The 21,190-nt window shown below is 46.3% G+C and overlaps 1 protein-coding gene across 1 annotated transcript in view; it reads left to right on the top strand.

Moving 5' to 3' along the window:
* The window catches only part of lrrk2 (leucine-rich repeat kinase 2), a 143,804-nt gene that overhangs the window by 53,354 nt on the left and 69,260 nt on the right, over positions 1-21,190 (top strand). Inside the window, 6 exon segments of the mRNA XM_080505514.1 lie at positions 2,506-2,645; positions 4,970-5,095; positions 11,249-11,419; positions 15,914-16,175; positions 16,260-16,448; positions 20,315-20,403. Of these exon segments, the coding sequence (XP_080361640.1) occupies positions 2,506-2,645; positions 4,970-5,095; positions 11,249-11,419; positions 15,914-16,175; positions 16,260-16,448; positions 20,315-20,403 (977 nt within the window).

The following is a 21,190-nucleotide window of genomic DNA, read 5'->3' as shown; positions in this document are numbered from 1 at the left end:
GACTGGTGACTCCAAAGTAAAGAGAGTTGGTGAGAGAAGACTGGTGACTCCAAAGTAAAGTGAGTTGGTGAGAGAAGACTGGTGACTCCAAAGTAAAGTGAGTTGGTGAGGGAAGACTGGTGACTCCAAAGTAAAGTGAGTTGGTGAGGGAAGACTGGTGACTCCACAATAAAGTGAGTTGGTGAGGGAAGACTGGTGACTCCAAAGTAAAGTGAGTTGGTGAGAGAAGACTGGCTGACTCCAAAGTAAAGTGAGTTGGTGAGGGAAGACTGGTGACTCCAAAGTAAAGAGAGTTGGTGAGAGAAGACTGGTGACTCCAAAGTAAAGAGAGTTGGTGAGAGAAGACTGGTGACTCCAAAGTAAAGTGAGTTGGTGAGGGAAGACTGGTGACTCCAAAGTAAAGAGAGTTGGTGAGGGAAGACTGGTGACTCCACAATAAAGTGAGTTGGTGAGGGAAGACTGGTGACTCCAAAGTAAAGTGAGTTGGTGAGAGAAGACTGGTGACTCCAAAGTAAAGTGAGTTGGTGAGGGAAGACTGGCTGACTCCAAAGTAAAGTGAGTTGGTGAGAGAAGACTGGTGACTCCAAAGTAAAGTGAGTTGGTGAGAGAGGACTGGTGACTCCAAAGTAAAGTGAGTTGGTGAGAGAGGACTGGCTGACTCCAAAGTAAAGTGAGTTGCAGTAATCCAGCCCAGATGTAATAAAAGTGTGGATTACTGCTTCTAGGTGCTTCTGTGTCAGAAAGGTCTTTACCTTCACCAGCTGCCTCAGGTGAAAGAAGCTGGACTTCACTACAGCCCCTCTCTGCCGTCCAGTTTAAAATCACTGTCCATTTTAAAACCCAAGTTGGAGACTAACGGCTTAATGTATTGTCTCAGTGGGCCGAAATCGACCGAGGGCGGTTCACTAGTGGCGCTCGGGCCGAACACCATCACTTCTGTCTTTTTTTCGTAAAATTTTAAAAAGTTCAGCGACATCCAGGTTTTGATGTCTTCAAGACAAGACAGAAGTACTTTCAATGAGGCATTGTCCTTTTTCAGTGGAACATAAATCTGACTGTCGTCTGCATAAAGGTGAAAAGAGATGTTTCCTCAGAATGGCGCCCAGGGGAAGCAGTGGCCCTAAAATAGAACCCTGTGGAACCCCATATAACAGTGGTGCAGAGTGGGACTCAGAGCCACCAAGGAGTACACTCATGGATCTTCCCCCAAGATAAGATCTGACCCAATTTAGGGCAGTACCACCAATGCCCAGTAGGTGCTGCAGACGCGATACTAAAATATTGTGGTCCACAGTGTCGAACGCTGCAGTCAGGTCCAGCAGGACAAGGACCACATGGTCACCGCCGTCAACCGCCATGAGGATATCATTAAAAACTCTTAAAAGGGCTGACTCAGTACTATGCAATGTTTTAAAACCAGACTGGAAAACCTCCAGGATATCATGCTCATCTGGGAATGATTTCAACTGAGCATGGACAGTTTTCTCCAGGATTTTGATATAAAAGACAGCTTGGAGGTCTATAGTTGGCGAGCATACCACGATCAAGACCAGGTTTCTTAAGCAGGGGTTGCACCACAGCATGTTTAAAACTTTGGGGGACAACACCAGAAGACAAACTGCTGTTAACAATGGCCAGAACCGACAGCCCTGTACAAGGAAAAACCTCTTTAAAGAAGTGAGGCGGGACAATGTCACAGGGAGAGCCGGACGCCTTCATCTGGACAAACACTTTGTGCTTCACCTCAAGTCCTGCTGGGAATGTGTGAGACTCAGCAGCTGTCCTGCTGTCCTGCTGTCCTGCTGTCCTACTGTCCTGCTGTCCTGCTGTCCTACTGTCCTGCTGTCCTACTGTCCTACTGTCCTGCTGTCCTACTGTCCTGCTGTCCTGCTGTCCTGCTGTCCTACTGTCCTGCTGTCCTGCTGTCCTGCTGTCCTGCTGTCCTGCTGTCCTACTGTCCTACTGTCCTGCTGTCCTGCTGTCCTGCTGTCCTGCTGTCCTGCTGTCCTACTGTCCTACTGTCCTGCTGTCCTGCTGTCCTGCTGTCCTGCTGTCCTGCTGTCCTGCTGTCCTACTGTCCTACTGTCCTGCTGTCCTGCTGTCCTGCTGTCCTGCTGTCCTACTGTCCTGCTGTCCTGCTGTCCTACTGTCCTACTGTCCTGCTGTCCTGCTGTCCTGCTGTCCTGCTGTCCTGCTGTCCTACTGTCCTGCTGTCCTGCTGTCCTGCTGTCCTACTGTCCTACTGTCCTGCTGTCCTGCTGTCCTGCTGTCCTGCTGTCCTGCTGTCCTGCTGTCCGGCTGTCCTACTGTCCTACTGTCCTGCTGTCCTGCTGTCCTACTGTCCTACTGTCCTGCTGTCCTGCTGTCCTGCTGTCCTGCTGTCCTGCTGTCCTACTGTCCTGCTGTCCTGCTGTCCTGCTGTCCTGCTGTCCTGCTGTCCGGCTGTCCTACTGTCCTACTGTCCTGCTGTCCTACTGTCCTACTGTCCGGCTGTCGTCTCTGCAGAGATCCACTGCTGGGGCCTGACGCTGCTCAGCTTCCTGGTCACCAGGAAGAAGCTGTCCAGGATGATTGTTCCGGTCCTGGCCTCCGTCCTGGTGGCTTCCATCGCTCAGTACAGAGACGATACCGAGATGCTGCTGAAGGTGAGCGCACAAACCGTTTCCTGTTGTCATGGAAACATGTGAATGTTGCTGCAGTGCATTCATGACCACAGACCATCACTGTGCTGCTTTGCTCTGTTGGTGGATCGCAGCTGGGTTGATCTGACCTGACCTGACCTGACCTGATCTGACCTGACCTGACCTGACCTGATCTGACCTGACCTGACCTGACCTGACCTGACCTGACCTGACCTGACCTGACCTGACCTGATCTGATCTGACCTGACCTGACCTGACCTGACCTGACCTGACCTGACCTGACCTGACCTGACCTGACCTGACCTGACCTGATCTGACCTGACCTGACCTGACCTGATCTGATCTGACCTGACCTGACCTGACCTGACCTGATCTGACCTGACCTGACCTGACCTGACCTGACCTGACCTGACCTGACCTGACCTGACCTGACCTGACCTGACCTGACCTGACCTGACCTGACCTGATCTGATCTGATCTGATCTGATCTGATCCGACCCGACCCGACCCGACCCGACCCGACCCGACCCGACCCGACCCGACCCGACCCGACCCTAAACTGCTGGCTGTAAAAACAAAGTCCACACAAACTTCACAATATCACGTCAGTTTTCCAACTCCCAGAATCTCTTCATTCTCAAGTGAAACACAATGTGATATTATGGCTTGATTTTCATAGCAAACGTGTAATATTCTTATGGCACAATGGAAATAGAATTTTTTTTAACAATTAAAACTGAAATTTAAAAACCACAGCTTCAAATCTGGTGTCCGATCACATTTTATTATTTCATATAGAACAAACAGAAATACGACAGAATACAAGACAATATTCAGTTTACAGCTGTGCAAATCAACAATATCAATATTTGTGATTTGTAAAGCACAGAAAACACCTGAGTAAATGAAGTTAGCAGTTAATTTCTTTGTGACACAAATAGGAGCTTATTTTACACTGTAAAACCAGAAAATTAATTTCTCATCTGTCCATCCTCACTCAAGACTGTTGCAATATGACTTAACATTTCACGTTTTGAATGATTTAAAAGCATTTTCAGATGAAACAAGCCTGGAAAGTTAAGCCTCCCTTTTTTATGTCCCTGATAAAAGAGACATATTTTGATATAAATCAGAAAATGAACCCTTTGTAATTCAGATTCAAACAGAAACAATATCTTAAAGCAAGAGTCTGTAAAGACAGTTTTCCAAATAATTTCTCTAAAGACCATTTGAAAGTCTTCATGCATTAAGTTGCCACAGAGGTGAACATTTGTAATGTTCTCAGCAGTCCAATGTGTCCAGTCGTGAAGTAAACTCCACCAAATCAGGGAAAAATCTAGAAAAGAGAAGTAAAAAGCATCAGGATAGAAGTTGGACTTTCATTGGACTTAAACAATTGTCCATTGAGAAAACACAACTTTCCTTTATGAAACGATCACAACAATCTACTGAACGCTCCTGTCTAAAGGTCAAATCACACCATTTGAAGTAGGTTTATTAACGGACGTTGTCGTGGTCTGGGGATCAAATCCAGATGTTTGGAGTGACGGAGACTGCTGCTTGTTGGAAAGTGGAAGGCCGTAACAGTAAATGTTCATTTAAAATGCTAGTAGAAGGTAACAAACACCGAGGTCAAGCTCCTTTACCAGACACACAAGTGCTACAATGGGAGGGGCTTCATTCATATTTATACTTCGGTGTTATTCTTGCCATATTATTACGCAATCACACGGGCTGGTCACACAGCAGCCTTCATGTCGTCATCAGTCTGTCGTATAAGACTGTTAAGTGTTGTACTTCATTGTTACCCATCTGTACTTAAGAGTAATTTTGCGCTTATTCAATTTTTTTTTGTTTTTTTTATTTAGATATATATATATATACTTTTCTATACACCCGTTTAATTATTATTGTCATTATTATTACTTAGTCATTGTTGTGGTTACTGTTATTTTCTAAAATCATTATTGCTATTACTTATCCTATTCATGTTTAATTTAATTTAATTATTATCATTTTATTTTTTTCCCTTTTCTTTTGTTGTTTACTTTTTACTTTACATTCGCAGTATTTCATTATTATATTGCTGTCAGAGACTGTGTTCTATTGTTCTTGCTATTTTTATTAAAAAAAGAAAAGGATATGATATGTACAATATCCTATATGTACACTATTGTATTTTTCAACCAAACAAAGATAAAGAAAAAAGACTGTTAAGATCACACAGTCTGGAAGAGCGGTGAAATATTGAAGGACTTTTCGCTGAGGTCGGCGGTCCGTCATAGAGGGGCGGGGCTCGTGTGTGACTCCGCCTCCTGCTGGTTCAGTGTTTCCAGGTGGCGCTGAGGCTGCTGGACTGCTGCTCCGGAGCAGCTGCTGAGCTGCACAGGGTCCACTTTGACACCCAGATCTTCCACTGCCTCCGAGACGACGCCGACCACACAGCCAACCCGGTGAGTGGAACCAACAACCGCCACACACTGATCGCTGTGGTGTGGAGCCAGAGGTCTGCACCGTCACCTCCTTGACGTGGGCGAAATGACGTTGATGTTGATGTAGCTCCATCATCCTGTCAGGTTATTCTTAGTAGTGTGATACTGGAATTTAATACCGCATGTGCAAATTAGTAATAGTAGAAACTCTGAGCATCCTCAGCAGCAGGAAGAAACTCAACTGATCCAAAAATAGAAATGGATGTAACATTGTTCACAGCACACCAACGACACTTGTTCTGTCCTGTACATTGTTCTAGTTCGACAGCATTTTACAGGCACAGCAGCTGATATCACATTACAAGCATTACGTTTACTTTCAGGGGGGAATTAAATCAATCAATCAATCAAATGTTATTTGTATAGCCCTTTACAATAACCCAGTGGAACCCAAAGTGCTTTACAACAAAGCTATAAAAACAATACATTAAGGAACAAATAGAAGAATAATACATAGAAACAGTACATTAAGAAACAAATAGAAGAATAATACATAGAAACAGTACATTAAGGAACAAATAGAAGAAGAATACATAGAAACAGTACATAAAACACAGGTCTGACTGGAGGAGTGACGGTGCTGCAGGTTGGTGAAGCTTCCAGAGATTCATAAAAACAGAGCATACAGGATAAATACTCTGTCCTAGACTGAGTTAAAGGCCAAACAAAAAAAAAATGGGTTCTCAGCTTTGATTTAAAAAGGCGGAGATCAGTAGTGGTGTGAATGTCGGGGGGCAGTTTGTTCCTCAGTCTGGGAGCAGCAACAGCAAGAGAGCGACACCCCACTGCTTATATCTCCACCTTGGAACGTCTAGAAGAAGCTGAGCTGAAGAACCAGGACCCTCCAGGGTCACTAGAGTTAAAATATCAGACAGGTAAGAAGAACCAGGGTCACTAGAGTTAAAATATCAGACAGGTGAGAAGAACCAGGGTCACTAGAGTTAGAATATCAGACAGGTAAGAAGAACCAGGGTCACTAGAGTTAAAATATCAGACAGGTAAGAAGAACCAGGGTCACTAGAGTTAAAATATCAGACAGGTGAGAAGAACCAGGGTCACTAGAGTTAGAATATCAGACAGGTAAGAAGAACCAGGGTCACTAGAGTTAAAATATCAGACAGGTAAGAAGAACCAGGGTCACTAGAGTTAAAATATCAGACAGGTTAGAAGAACCAGGGTCACTAGAGTTAAAATATCAGACAGGTGAGAAGAACCAGGGTCACTAGAGTTAGAATATCAGACGGGTAAGAAGAACCAGGGTCACTAGAGTTAGAATATCAGACAGGTAAGAAGAACCAGGGTCACTAGAGTTAGAATATCAGACAGGTAAGAAGAACCAGGGTCACTAGAGTTAAAATATCAGACAGGTAAGAAGAACCAGGGTCACTAGAGTTAAAATATCAGACAGGTAAGAAGAACCAGGGTCACTAGAGTTAAAATATCAGACAGGTAAGAAGAACCAGGGTCACTAGAGTTAAAATATCAGACAGGTGAGAAGAACCAGGGTCACTAGAGTTAGAATATCAGACAGGTAAGAAGAACCAGGGTCACTAGAGTTAGAATATCAGACAGGTAAGAAGAACCAGGGTCACTAGAGTTAAAATATCAGACAGGTGAGAAGAACCAGGGTCACTAGAGTTAAAATATCAGACAGGTAAGAAGAACCAGGGTCACTAGAGTTAAAATATCAGACAGGTGAGAAGAACCAGGGTCACTAGAGTTAAAATATCAGACAGGTAAGAAGATCCAGGGTCACTAGAGTTAAAATATCAGACAGGTAAGAAGAACCAGGGTCACTAGAGTTAAAATATCAGACAGGTAAGAAGAACCAGGGTCACTAGAGTTAGAATATCAGACAGGTAAGAAGAACCAGGGTCACTAGAGTTAAAATATCAGACAGGTAAGAGGGACCAGGGTCACTAGAGTTAAAATATCAGACAGGTAAGAAGAACCAGGGTCACTAGAGTTAAAATATCAGACAGGTAAGAGGGACCAGGGTCACTAGAGTTAAAATATCAGACAGGTAAGAAGAACCAGGGTCACTAGAGTTAAAATATCAGACAGGTAAGAAGATCCAGGGTCACTAGAGTTAAAATATCAGACAGGTAAGAAGAACCAGGGTCACTAGAGTTAAAATATCAGACAGGTAAGAAGATCCAGGGTCACTAGAGTTAAAATATCAGACAGGTAAGAAGAACCAGGGTCACTAGAGTTAAAATATCAGACAGGTAAGAAGAACCAGGGTCACTAGAGTTAGAATATCAGACAGGGAAGAAGAACCAGGGTCACTAGAGTTAGAATATCAGACAGGTAAGAAGAACCAGGGTCACTAGAGTTAAAATATCAGACAGGTAAGAAGAACCAGGGTCACTAGAGTTAGAATATCAGACGGGTAAGAAGAACCAGGGTCACTAGAGTTAAAATATCAGACAGGTAAGAAGAACCAGGGTCACTAGAGTTAAAATATCAGACAGGTAAGAAGAACCAGGGTCACTAGGGTTAAAATATCAGACAGGTAAGAAGAACCAGGGTCACTAGAGTTAGAATATCAGACAGGTAAGAAGAACCAGGGTCACTAGAGTTAAAATATCAGACAGGTAAGAAGAACCAGGGTCACTAGAGTTAAAATATCAGACAGGTAAGAAGAACCAGGGTCACTAGAGTTAAAATATCAGACAGGTAAGAAGAACCAGGGTCACTAGGGTTAAAATATCAGACAGGTAAGAAGAACCAGGGTCACTAGAGTTAAAATATCAGACAGGTAAGAAGAACCAGGGTCACTAGAGTTAGAATATCAGACAGGTAAGAAGAACCAGGGTCACTAGAGTTAAAATATCAGACAGGTAAGAAGAACCAGGGTCACTAGAGTTAAAATATCAGACAGGTAAGAAGAACCAGGGTCACTAGAGTTAGAATATCAGACAGGTAAGAAGAACCAGGGTCACTAGAGTTAGAATATCAGACAGGTGAGAAGAACCAGGGTCACTAGAGTTAAAATATCAGACAGGTAAGAAGAACCAGGGTCACTAGAGTTAAAATATCAGACAGGTAAGAAGAACCAGGGTCACTAGAGTTAAAATATCAGACAGGTAAGAAGAACCAGGGTCACTAGAGTTAAAATATCAGACAGGTAAGAAGAACCAGGGTCACTAGAGTTAAAATATCAGACAGGTAAGAAGAACCAGGGTCACTAGAGTTAAAATATCAGACAGGTAAGAAGAACCAGGGTCACGGAGGGTTAAAATGTCAGACAGGTAAGAGGGACCAGGACATTGATGGCATTAAAAACAAACAACAGAAGTTTAAGATCAATCCTGAAATGAACTGGAAGCCAGTGGAGAGACGACGGCACAGGGTGACGTGTTCAGTCTGGAGGAGTTTGTTAGAAATCTGGCAGCGGCGTTCTGAACTAGTTGAAGACGTGAAGTGGAAGACTGGCTGAGGCCGACATAAAGACTGGCTGAGGCCCACATAAAGACTGGCTGAGGCCCACATAAAGACTGGCTGAGGCCCACATAAAGACTGGCTGAGGCCGACATAAAGACTGGCTGAGGCCCACATAAAGGCTGGCTGAGGCCGACATAAAGACTGGCTGAGGCCCACATAAAGACTGGCTGAGGCCCACATAAAGACTGGCTGAGGCCCACATAAAGACTGGCTGAGGCCCACATAAAGACTGGCTGAGGCCCACATAAAGACTGGCTGAGGCCCACATAAAGACTGGCTGAGGCCCACATAAAGACTGGCTGAGGCCGACATAAAGACTGGCTGAGGCCCACATAAAGACTGGCTGAGGCCCACATAAAGACTGGTTGAGGCCCACATAAAGACTGGCTGAGGCCCACATAAAGACTGGCTGAGGCCCACATAAAGACTGGCTGAGGCCCACATAAAGGGCATTACAGTCCAGTCTGGAGCTAATGAAAGCAGGTTTTGCCTTCTCAAGATCCTGTTGGTTCAGGAACGGCTTCACTTTGTCCAGTCTGGAGCTGATAGAAGCTTTGACAACAGAACTAATCTGTTAATTAAACAACATCACTGCACAATAGATTCATCACAACTGTCCCACAGCATAAAGTCTGATTCTATGTTGAATCAACTATGAACAAGTGAAAGTGGTGACTCAGTCTTGTTGGTGACTTTTAGTTTTGTAATTCCACAGTTTCAGAGGAGATCTGACTTCCTCTGTCTCCAAGACAAGGAAGTCATGTTCCGACTCTGGTGACCATCATGTTCCGACTCTGGTGACCATCATGTTCCGGCACTGGTGACCATCATGTTCCAACACTGGTGACCATCATGTTCCAACACTGGTGACCATCATGTTCCGACTCTGGTGACCATCATGTTCCGACTCTGGTGACCATCATGTTCCGACTCTGGTGACCATCATGTTCCGACACTGGTGACCATCATGTTCCGACTCTGGTGACCATCATGTTCCGACTCTGGTGACCATCATGTTCCGGCACTGGTGACCATCATGTTCCAACACTGGTGACCATCATGTTCCGACTCTGGTGACCATCATGTTCCGACTCTGGTGACCATCATGTTCCGACACTGGTGACCATCATGTTCCGACTCTGGTGACCATCATGTTCCGACACTGGTGACCATCATGTTCCGACTCTGGTGACCATCATGTTCCGACACTGGTGACCATCATGTTCCGACACTGGTGACCATCATGTTCCGACACTGGTGACCATCATGTTCCAACACTGGTGACCATCATGTTCCGACTCTGGTGACCATCATGTTCCGACACTGGTGACCATCATGTTCCGACTCTGGTGACCATCATGTTCCGACACTGGTGACCATCATGTTCCGACTCTGGTGACCATCATGTTCCGACTCTGGTGACCATCATGTTCCGACTCTGGTGACCATCATGTTCCAACACTGGTGACCATCATGTTCCAACACTGGTGACCATCATGTTCCAACTCTGGTGACCATCATGTTCCGACACTGGTGACCATCATGTTCCGACTCTGGTGACCATCATGTTCTGACACTGGTGACCATCATGTTCCAACACTGGTGACCATCATGTTCCAACACTGGTGACCATCATGTTCCAACTCTGGTGACCATCATGTTCCGACACTGGTGACCATCATGTTCCGACTCTGGTGACCATCATGTTCTGACACTGGTGACCATCATGTTCCAACACTGGTGACCATCATGTTCCAACACTGGTGACCATCATGTTCCAACACTGGTGACCATCATGTTCCGACTCTGGTGACCATCATGTTCCGACACTGGTGACCATCATGTTCCGACTCTGGTGACCATCATGTTCCGACACTGGTGACCATCATGTTCCGACTCTGGTGACCATCATGTTCCGACACTGGTGACCATCATGTTCCGACTCTGGTGACCATCATGTTCCGACACTGGTGACCATCATGTTCCGACACTGGTGACCATCATGTTCCGACACTGGTGACCATCATGTTCCAACACTGGTGACCATCATGTTCCAACACTGGTGACCATCATGTTCCGACACTGGTGACCATCATGTTCCGACACTGGTGACCATCATGTTCCGACTCTGGTGACCATCATGTTCCGACTCTGGTGACCATCATGTTCCAACACTGGTGACCATCATGTTCCAACTCTGGTGACCATCATGTTCCGACTCTGGTGACCATCATGTTCCGACACTGGTGACCATCATGTTCCAACTCTGGTGACCATCATGTTCCGACTCTGGTGACCATCATGTTCCAACACTGGTGACCATCATGTTCCGACACTGGTGACCATCATGTTCCGACTCTGGTGACCATCATGTTCCGACTCTGGTGACCATCATGTTCCAACACTGGTGACCATCATGTTCCGACACTGGTGACCATCATGTTCCGACTCTGGTGACCATCATGTTCCGACTCTGGTGACCATCATGTTCCAACTCTGGTGACCATCATGTTCCAACTCTGGTGACCATCATGTTCCGACTCTGGTGACCATCATGTTCCAACACTGGTGACCATCATGATAAAGACTCTGGTTCCGATGCTGAGTGTGACTGTCTGCTGTGTGTGTGTGTGTGTGTGTGTGTGTGTGTGTGTGTGTGTCGTCCAGCTCCGCAGGCCAGTGTGTCTGGCCCTGTGCAGGATGTGGAGCCACTCAGAGCTGCACTACGACCTGCTGGAGGAGGCCTGCAGGGCCGGAGACACCGCCATGGCCGAGTGTCTGCTGGAGCTGGGGGCCGACGTCAACGGCAAGGCCGACGGCCAGTCCCTCATTTACCAGGTCAGAGGTCAGCTCAACACAGCCAAATGGCTTCACTAATAGTAAACTCACCACAAACCCTTCCTTCAATCCATGCTGATGATTTGAAAAGTGTGGGAGACTTTGAGACATTCATTTTTCCTACAAGACAACAACAACAACAACAACATGTTTTTTTTTGTTTAGCGTTTTTCATGATATTCAGACACTTTACATGGTCACATTATAACATCACCAAGGGAGGACTCTGTGTGTGTGTGTGTGTGTGTGTGTGTGTGTGTGTGTGTGTGTGTGTGTGTGTGTGTGTGTGTGTGTGTGTGTGTGTGTGTGTGTGTGTGTGTGTGTGTGTGTGTGTGTGTGTGTGTGTGTGTGTGTGTGTGTGTGTGTGTGTGTGTGTGTGTGTGTTTGGATATTGCAGTATATTATTATCACTTTGTTCAAGTAATAAATTCACAACTTCTAGAAATATTTCAGTTGTCAAAGTGGAGCTGCACTCTAAACTAAACCCAGACTTATGTTAGACGTTTATTAATTAATTAATTCTTGTTTTTATTATTTTTGCTGATCTTAGAGAGAAACAGTTTCATGCAAAGCTAAAATAAAATTTTTTATGTAATAATGTGTTATAAAAAATAGTCTTTGACTTTAACTATAGTCTGTGTGTGCTGAGTCGACATTAATTCCGGGGTTTTCATTGAATAAATATCTTCAGTCTTCAGGAGAAAAACAATGCAATTGATTGCAATTGATTACAGAAAATTGTGCAATTAAATACTATTTTTTGAATCAATTGACAGCATTAATAATAAGGTATTGGCCCATTTTCAATGTGAGGACATGAAGAATTAACAACTGAAGACCAAAGAGGTGAACAGAAGGACGAGGGCTGAGCGCTAAGCAGTTAGCGGTGTCCTCAGCGCTGAAGCAGTCCTCCGCCTCCACAGTTCTCTTTTACAAACTTGTCACATCGTCTTTCGATCCCTTAAAGGTCGTTTCTCGTCTCGTTAAGGAGAGCTGAGTTTGTGTTTGTCCCTCTTGATTGTCTTTCCTGGTTTTCTGGAGCTCTTCTAGTGTTTCTGAGTCATACATGCTAACATCTGCAGGTGAACACGAGGTGTTTCAGTCAACTGATTCTAACTGTCTCCTGGTCTGTGGTCCTGTCAGTGCCGTTCCTCACCGCTCAGCGATGATGTCATGCTCTAACTGTCTCCTGGTCTGTGGTCCTGTCAGTGCCGTTCCTCACCGCTCAGCGATGATGTCATGCTCTATCTGTCTCCTGGTCTGTGGTCCTGTCAGTGCCGTTCCTCACCGCTCAGCGATGATGTCATGGTCTCAGTGAAGACTGGCTGAGTTTTGTAAGGCTTAGTCAGGAAATACTCATTTATGAATGGAGCAAATTCTTCAAGCTGCGACTTGCAGCATGACGCCACCAGGAGCCGTGTCCTCCCTGTCCTCCCTGTCCTCCCTGTCCTCCCTGTCCTGGTGTACCTGAACCCAGGGGGGGCAATCCTGGTCCTGATCTGAACCCTCCCCCTGGTCCTGATCTGAACCCCCCCCCCCCCCCCTCCCTCTGATGTCTGTGTCCACTCGTCTCGTCATCTTGTCTCCTGTGACGGATGACTGGGTCCTTCTGCACCGTCCTGACAGAACCAGTCCACCTGCCAGCAGACTGAACCAGAACGTCACTGCAAGGCTCCGTGTGGCCGAGTCCTGGTGGCCTGTTCAGGTCCGGCCCACTTCCCTGGGACCTGTTCCTGTCTGGCCCACTTCCCTGGGACCTGTTCCTGTCTAGCTAGTTCCCGTCCAGTCGGCTGCCTCTACTAGTCCACCTGTCGCCAGAGGAGACGGATCAATGTCTCTCCTGCTGGTCCTTCCCGGTTCTTCAAGCAGGGATTTCCCCAAGGTCCTTAGTCTCTTTAGTTTCCTGTGTTCCCCTCGAGTCCCAGTCCTCGTCCTGTCTGTCCCAGTCCTGTCTGTCTCGACTCCCTTTGGCACAGGTTCCTTCTGTCCCTCAGTCCCCGTGGCCCCCGTCTTCATGAGTTCCACCTGTGTCCTCCTTTCACTGTGTATTCAAACCTCCCTCTGTTGTCCAGTCTGCTTCCTAGTGTTCTCTGGACGTTTTCAATAGAACTCTGAGAGTCTGCGATTGAGTCCATCTGTCCTGACAAGCAGTCAGTCTACATTCCCAGTCTACATTCCCAGTCTACATTCCCTCCCTCACCTGTGGTCATGAACTTTGGGTCATGACTGAAAGAATGAAACCGCGGAGTCAAGTGTTTGTACTGTTTTCTCTGCAGGCGAGCAGCCTTCACTATCAGGACGTGATAAATTCATCTGTCTGGAAGAGACTCCAAGTAGAGTCACTGCTCCTCACCCAGACAGGACGTAAGGAGGCAAGGCCACCCAGACAGGACGTAAGGAGGCAAGGCCACCCAGAGAGGACGTAAGGAGGCAAGGCCACCCAGAGAGGACGTAAGGAGGCAAAGCCCCCCAGAGAGGGACGTAAAGAGGCAAGGCCACCCAGAGAGGGACGTAAGGAGGCAAGGCCACCCAGACAGGACGTAAGGAGGCAAGGCCACCCAGAGAGGACGTAAGGAGGCAAGGCTACCCAGAGAGGACGTAAGGAGGCAAGGCCACCCAGAGAGGACGTAAGGAGGCAAGGCCACCCAGAGAGGACGTAAGGAGGCAAGGCCACCCAGAGAGGGACGTAAGGAGGCAAGGCCACCCAGAGAGGGACGTAAGGAGGCAAGGCCACCCAGAGAGGACGTAAGGAGGCAAGGCCACCCAGAGAGGACGTAAGGAGGCAAGGCCACCCAGAGAGGACGTAAGGAGGCAAGGCCACCCAGAGAGGGACGTAAGGAGGCAAGGCCACCCAGAGAGGGACGTAAGGAGGCAAAGCCACCCAGAGAGGGACGTAAGGAGGCAAGGCCACCCAGAGAGGGACGTAAGGAGGCAAGGCCACCCAGAGAGGGACGTAAGGAGGCAAGGCCACCCAGAGAGGGGCGTAAAGAGGCAAGGCCACCCAGAGAGGGACGTAAGGAGGCAAGGCCACCCAGAGAGGGACGTAAGGAGGCAAAGCCACCCAGAGAGGGACGTAAGGAGGCAAGGCCACCCAGAGAGGGACGTAAGGAGGCAAAGCCACCCAGAGAGGGACGTAAGGAGGCAAGGCCACCCAGAGAGGGACGTAAGGAGGCAAGGCCACCCAGAGAGGGACGTAAGGAGGCAAAGCCACCCAGAGAGGGACGTAAGGAGGCAAAGCCACCCAGAGAGGGACGTAAGGAGGCAAGGCCACCCAGAGAGGGACGTAAGGAGGCAAAGCCACCCAGAGAGGGACGTAAGGAGGCAAGGCCACCCAGAGAGGGACGTAAGGAGGCAAGGCCACCCAGAGAGGGACGTAAGGAGGCAAGGCCACCCAGAGAGGGACGTAAGGAGGCAAAGCCACCCAGAGAGGGACGTAAGGAGGCAAGGCCACCCAGAGAGGGACGTAAGGAGGCAAAGCCACCCAGAGAGGGACGTAAGGAGGCAAAGCCACCCAGAGCGCAGTCCCTACAAAGAGTGGTAAAATGTAGGGTGGTGAACGAGCAGTGATGTAACGTCATTACAACAATAAAGGATGAAGAAGGTAGAATTGCGGCTGCAGGTCATGACAGCGGCTCAACTGGTGTCTGAAGCTGGGAGCTTCCTGTACCTTTCACAGTAAAAGCCCACAGTTCCAGGAGGTTCATTACAGACTTGTTGAGAGTGACGGAACATTCTAGTGAATTCCACAACAACTACAGGACATTAAAGACACACCATCACACTCATGGTTCTAACAATCCAGATCTCCACATTTATCTTCTATTTTAATAATGTGGAGCAATAAAGGAGCTGAGAGCTGCAATGCATTATGGGATTTTCTGTTTGTGGTGTTTTAAATGTAATTATTGGGGTTATGTTAGGTTTGTAGTGTTGCTAATAATTGTGTTGTGTTTTTGTTGCTTAGTTCATGTAGTTTAGTTTATTAGTTGTAAGTTGTCAACCAGCAGTGAAGAAGGTTTAGTGTGTCGTGTCGTCCTGGCATGGTCTACTGGGGGACTGTCAAAATAAAATGTGTGTGTTCAGTGTGAAACGGCCCAAGTAGCTCTTTGAGCATTAAAGGTCACGACCCCTGGTCTAGAGGTTTACCAGGCTGGGATCAGGAGGAAGTTGTGGACGAGGGAGGTCTGGCCTTCTTTGCTCTATGTACTTTGACCGAGACCCAAGACGGATTAAGTGGTTAAGAGGATGGATGGATGGATGGATGGATGGATGGATGGATGGATGGATGATGGATGGATGGATTGTCTTGACACAGTTTGAATGTGTCTCATCTCTATTTTAAAGGTTGGATTTATTTTGTGGCTCAGGATGAAGTGAATTTGGTAGAAAATGAGCATGTTTTATAGTGTGCAGGAACTCTGAAGTGCGTGTCTTCAGTAGGTTTTCTGGGTGGGTTCTGGATGAGTATGTGGACCTGTGCCCCCCCCCTTTCAGGTCTGTGAGCGAGGGGGGCCCCTGGAACTGGTGGAGCTGCTGCTCAAGCGAGGCACCCCCGAGCAGCAGCTCCGGAAAGCTCTGGCCCTGAGTGTGAAGAGGGGCGACGGACCCATCGTCATCCAGCTGCTGGGCCGCCTGGGTCTGGACCTCAACAACAGCGCCCTGTGCCTGGGGGGCTTCAGGCTGGGACGCCTGGACGCCAGCTGGCTCAGCGCCCTGCTGGTCAGGAGAGGTCCAGTTCACGGTCTGCGCTGTCGGAGTGAGGGACGCCCGCCGCTTCGTACTCTTTACTGCAGTGGGGGGGTCTTCCAGTGACCTTTGTCCTTGTCTTGCTGTCTTCAAGGTAAAGGGACAACTTTAGCCAGGTACATCGAGTCCCTGCAGAGGTCCAAGGGTGCCAGTCGGCTTTCCAGACCAGTGACGGACCCATGTCTGACCTCGGGCTACATGTCTGACGAGAGCGACGACTCCAGCTTCAGCCTGGTGTCCCTGGACGACAGCCTGTTCTTCAACGACGACATGGAGAGTGACGGTAAAGCACAAAGCAGCGGGAGACGAAGCGACGGCCGGGGACTGTGTGTCTTCCACTGCTGACGATGAACGACCCTGAGAGAATGAGCACTGAGATACACTTTAGTGTCGTCATTGCTTGTTAATCACCAACTTTAAATCTGATCTCCAGTGATTAGAAAGAAAATGTCTTACGATCAGTTGAAAGGTTCAGCAGTGCAGGAAAGTGGAGCCTTTCTCCTTCAGGAGCTGCTGACTTGTTTTGAAGAAGGAATAGATTGCAGACCCCACGTTGTCAAAATTGAACAACAATACTTTGGACTGTTTCTTTTCCTTGTCCTAACTCACCTGGACTGGTCTTTTGAGAGAATACATGCAAACATTCCTACATTTAAAATATATGTAAAAAAATATGTTCCTCAAACTTTACTTCGGTCCAGTAAAAACTGCATGATTACTGGACCAATGTCCAGTAAACTAATGTTGGCATTGCACACTCCCTGGTCCTACTCCTACATTGTAAGTGTAAGTCCAACATACTACTGGGTGGATTTAAACTCTTCTCTCGGCTGCAGCTCCTGCTTGATTTCTCTCTTTTCTTTTCAACTTTTTATGAGTCTTTTTTTAAAACACTACCAATTCAAGAAAATGCTAATTTCCCTGCGACTGCAACCACCTGAATCACCTGTCGCTCCATTTCTATGTTGATTTATATTACACATCCATCCCATGCTGGTTTGAGTCATGGGGGTCGTACGTATCAAAACCCAAATGAAGAAAGTATTCTTTATATGCAATGAGACTTGAATATACACGGTTTGAACTTCAGATAAATGACAACCACAATGCTTGAGTTGTCCAAGATGCGCTGCCACATTTCAGTCAGCAGGAGCTCCTAACGTCCACTCATAGACATTTCAATGCTTATTCACGTGAACAGTTGAAAGTGTTTCTACTGAGATGTATTGAGAGAGGCTGCTGGAGGTCTGTGGAGCCACAACGTTCTTATGGCACTTCCTCTGCACGCGGGAACTAATTCTATTGTTTGTACTTGTTTGCACTGCCGTCTGTGCTGCTCTTGTCTGAACTTAATGTCCGTCACAATGATCACATTTTCCACTTAAGTGGTCGGCCCTTTGGCTTCTCAGCCTCACCAGCATCAAAGAGCCCCCTGCTCTTTGATGCTGATTTAGATGTTCTGTTTCTATTCATGATTATTCACAGCCTATAATTAGTCCATGTAGTAATGTCTCATTTCATCACCGACTCTTTTTCACAGTTTGCATGTGACTGTTGCTTCATGCGTGATGTGTTCACTATCCTTGTGCTACTCAGTATATTTCACTTTCATCAGCATGAGGAGCAGTGGATCTTGAAGTTGAGCAATAAATCCCATCACATCCCAAACACATGACGAGTCGCTGCCGAGGCGTCGTCTTCACATGAAACCTGTTAGGAAGCAGCGAGCAGGGAATTTCATGCACTGGTTGAGTTTTCCTTTACTTCACAGGAGAAAAGCATTACGGTCAACAAACTAAAGACTTTTCTGAGCTGTTGGATATGATCCAGCCTCCACACACATTTGTTTCCCGTCCGTTGCTGGAAGTGAAAAAGAATGTGTGAATTCCTGCCCCTCTGCAGCTGCTGGGGATTATTTTGCACATTTATTGTTGCCCATGCGTTATTTTGAGATTTCTGCTGCGTGGACACTGGGAAGTGACACATGTTCCACATCCAGACCAACTGTCTTTAGTCATTTATGTAGTTTGGTGAGCCATCATTTTATTTCATCCTTTGAATGAACACAAGATAAGACAATGTTCTTACCTTCTTCCACGTTCTCGTCCGAACCGTAGTTGAAGCCTGGCTTATTATGGATTTTCACTAACTTGAGCTGCGAACAAAAACTGTGTGTGTCCAGTTCTGGTGTGGAGCTGATGGAGGCTGGTGGAGCAGAACTCTGGCTGTTTATCCCTCTTTTAGCACAGATTGGACGAACACAGCTTTGCATGAAACTGTTTCTCTCCAAGATCAGCAAAATAATAAAAACATCAATTCATTAATTCATAAACATCTAACATAAGTCTGGCTTTAGTTTAGAGTGCAGGTCCACTTTGAGAATTGAAATATTTCTAGAAGCAAAGTTGTGAATTTATTGCATGAACAGTGACAATGTACTGTAATATACACACACACACACACGTAACACACCGCCATCTACTGGTGAAATTCAGAAAAACAGCCTTACTGCCAAAATAACAAAGGAAGAAATACAGAATGCAATTAGTCGATTAAAGGCTAATAAATCACTTGCAGGAGGGTTGCCCCCCCCCCCTCCCCCCCCCCCCCCCGCCATCATGGTGAGAGGCAATTATACAGTATCAAAAGAGGGCAAAGATATAGAAGAATGTAATAATTACGATCTCAATCCTAAATGTTGACTGTGCAATTGATCCTTCAATACTCTCGAAGATTTGACACCTTCGTACCAGAAATCCTTGATGAGGATCAAACTGGGTTTTTCACCGGGCGCCAAACCATGACAACATTAGGAGAGCACTACTAATAACACTTCATAGACCGGGTACACCAAAGGGGGATTAAAGCTACAATAATTAGCTTCGATGCAGAAAAAGCTTTTGACATGCTCAGCTGAGAATTTGTATATCTAGTACTGAAAAAATTAGGCTTAAATCAACAATCTATCCAGAACATGAAAACTATCAGACTGCGAGGATTAAGTAAATGAACAATTCTCAAGAAGGGTAACGCTAGAAAGAGGCAAGGAAGGCGTCACCGCTCTGCAGAATCTGTAAACAGAGGAGGTGTGAGCTGAGAAATAGAAGACACATTTGGATTACAAAATAAGATCTCGTCTGATATTTACAAATTCAGGATTGCGTTACGAAAGAGACTGCAATCGTGTCTAAAACTGAATTGAGTGGTGTTATCCGAATTATAGAAGATGTGTATAAACAGGGTAAATCTCAAATGAGCTCAGCTTTTTATAATAAAGCCTTCAAGGAGAATAGAGAAAGCTCAACGCTTTGCCGTAGACATAAAAGGGATCAGAGCTAAAGATCAACATTTCAGGTGATGTTTGGTACAACATGTGCATGACACAACGTTCTGCCACCAGCTCACAGATAAGGAGGGAAGAATCTGACTGGATTATTCGTAACTCCACAAATTAAGAGCAGACCACTAAAAACACCACAACCATGCTGGAGACTGTGGCGATCAACGGACGGACGTCATACATGTTTTCTGCTCCAGCCATTTCGGAGTATTATGAATACAACTATGAATAATACAGTATATTGACCTAGGATGTACCAAACAGCTGTGTTGTCATGTATCTGGGAAGACTTGAGGAAGCCGTGCAGAAAGACGACAGAAATGTTACGTATTGCTTGTATAAAGGTCTTCAGCAGGAAATGGCACAAAGTGTAAACACCAAGCGTGGAGCAGTGGTTCGAGATCATCAAGGACACGTTCTCATGAAAACTCATGGCGTGAAAATCAAGGGACACACGTTTGAGAAACACCAGAAGAAATGGAACACCTATAAGGAACGTGACACCAACAACTAAATGGACTGAGATGGAAAACATACATAGTGGTGAATGATCATTTACAGGAACATAATATCATGTGAAAAACACTTGAAAGTGTGTTCACTCAAATCAAAATGAGGTCTTGGTATGATAAAGGCATGAATACAACTTTCTGATAGGACTTTTATTGAATTCTTCTAATTGTGAACCTTTTACCTCGGACTGCATTGGTGCATGAATGTGTGTGTGGATGGATGAGTGATTCATGATGTAAAGTGTTGGGGACTGCTCATGCTCCCGTTGACCGTTCACTGTGGACTTGATTCTGCAGGAAGTGATTCCCTGTCCGGCGCCATGTCTCCCAACGATTCCACCGAGGAGCTGAGGAGGCCGGGGCGGGACAGACAGGCCTGTGCAGAGGTAACGGGGACTGACGTCCAGATTGTAGAGCGTCTTCCACTGAACAACAGAGTGGGACTGAACTGCACAGTGCTGCCGGCTCACACACAATAATACACATTCACAACGCAGTGACACAACAAAGCAACAGAAGCCCATTACAAACAGACAAAACAAGGAGTTGTGGGAGAAAGGAGGAGGAGTGAATATATCAGAAGATGAATGGACATGTAAACCTCAGTGGAAATGTACTGCTTGTACAAGATGGAGAGAGTTCGGGTGGAAAACCATAATCAGGGATTTGATCACTCCAGCTCAGAATCCGTACGACGGAAACGCCCGTCTGCTGGAGACCATGTGGAAATCAACCAGCAAACCTCACATATATTCTGGGACTCTTCATCACGCAATACTGGACAGACATTCATGGGACACTGCAGGAAGTTCTTAACTGGACATTTGCCTTTGAAATGAAAACTATGTTTTTTGGATGTGAACCACAGAACTGGGAACAAAAAGATAAGTGTTTACTTGGTGCCTTGCTGGTAGCAAGCAGAACAACTAGAACCAAGAAATGGTTCTCCTTGGACAGACCAACTTTAACATTATGGTGGGAAACCACAGTGGAAATCTATAGGAGGGAAGAGTTGACTGGTTGGTTCATGATAAACATGGTTGGTTCATGATAAACATGGCTGGTTAATGATAAACATGGCTGGTTAATGATAAACATGGCTGGTTAATGATAAACATGGCTGGTTAATGATAAACATGGTTGGTTAATTATAAACATGGCTGGTTAATGATA

This window comes from Blennius ocellaris (assembly GCF_963422515.1).
Source record: "Blennius ocellaris genome assembly, chromosome: 11".
Lineage (NCBI taxonomy): Eukaryota > Metazoa > Chordata > Actinopteri > Blenniiformes > Blenniidae > Blennius > Blennius ocellaris.
Note: the sequence above shows the minus strand (reverse complement) of the source record. Positions and strands in the feature narration are given on the sequence as shown.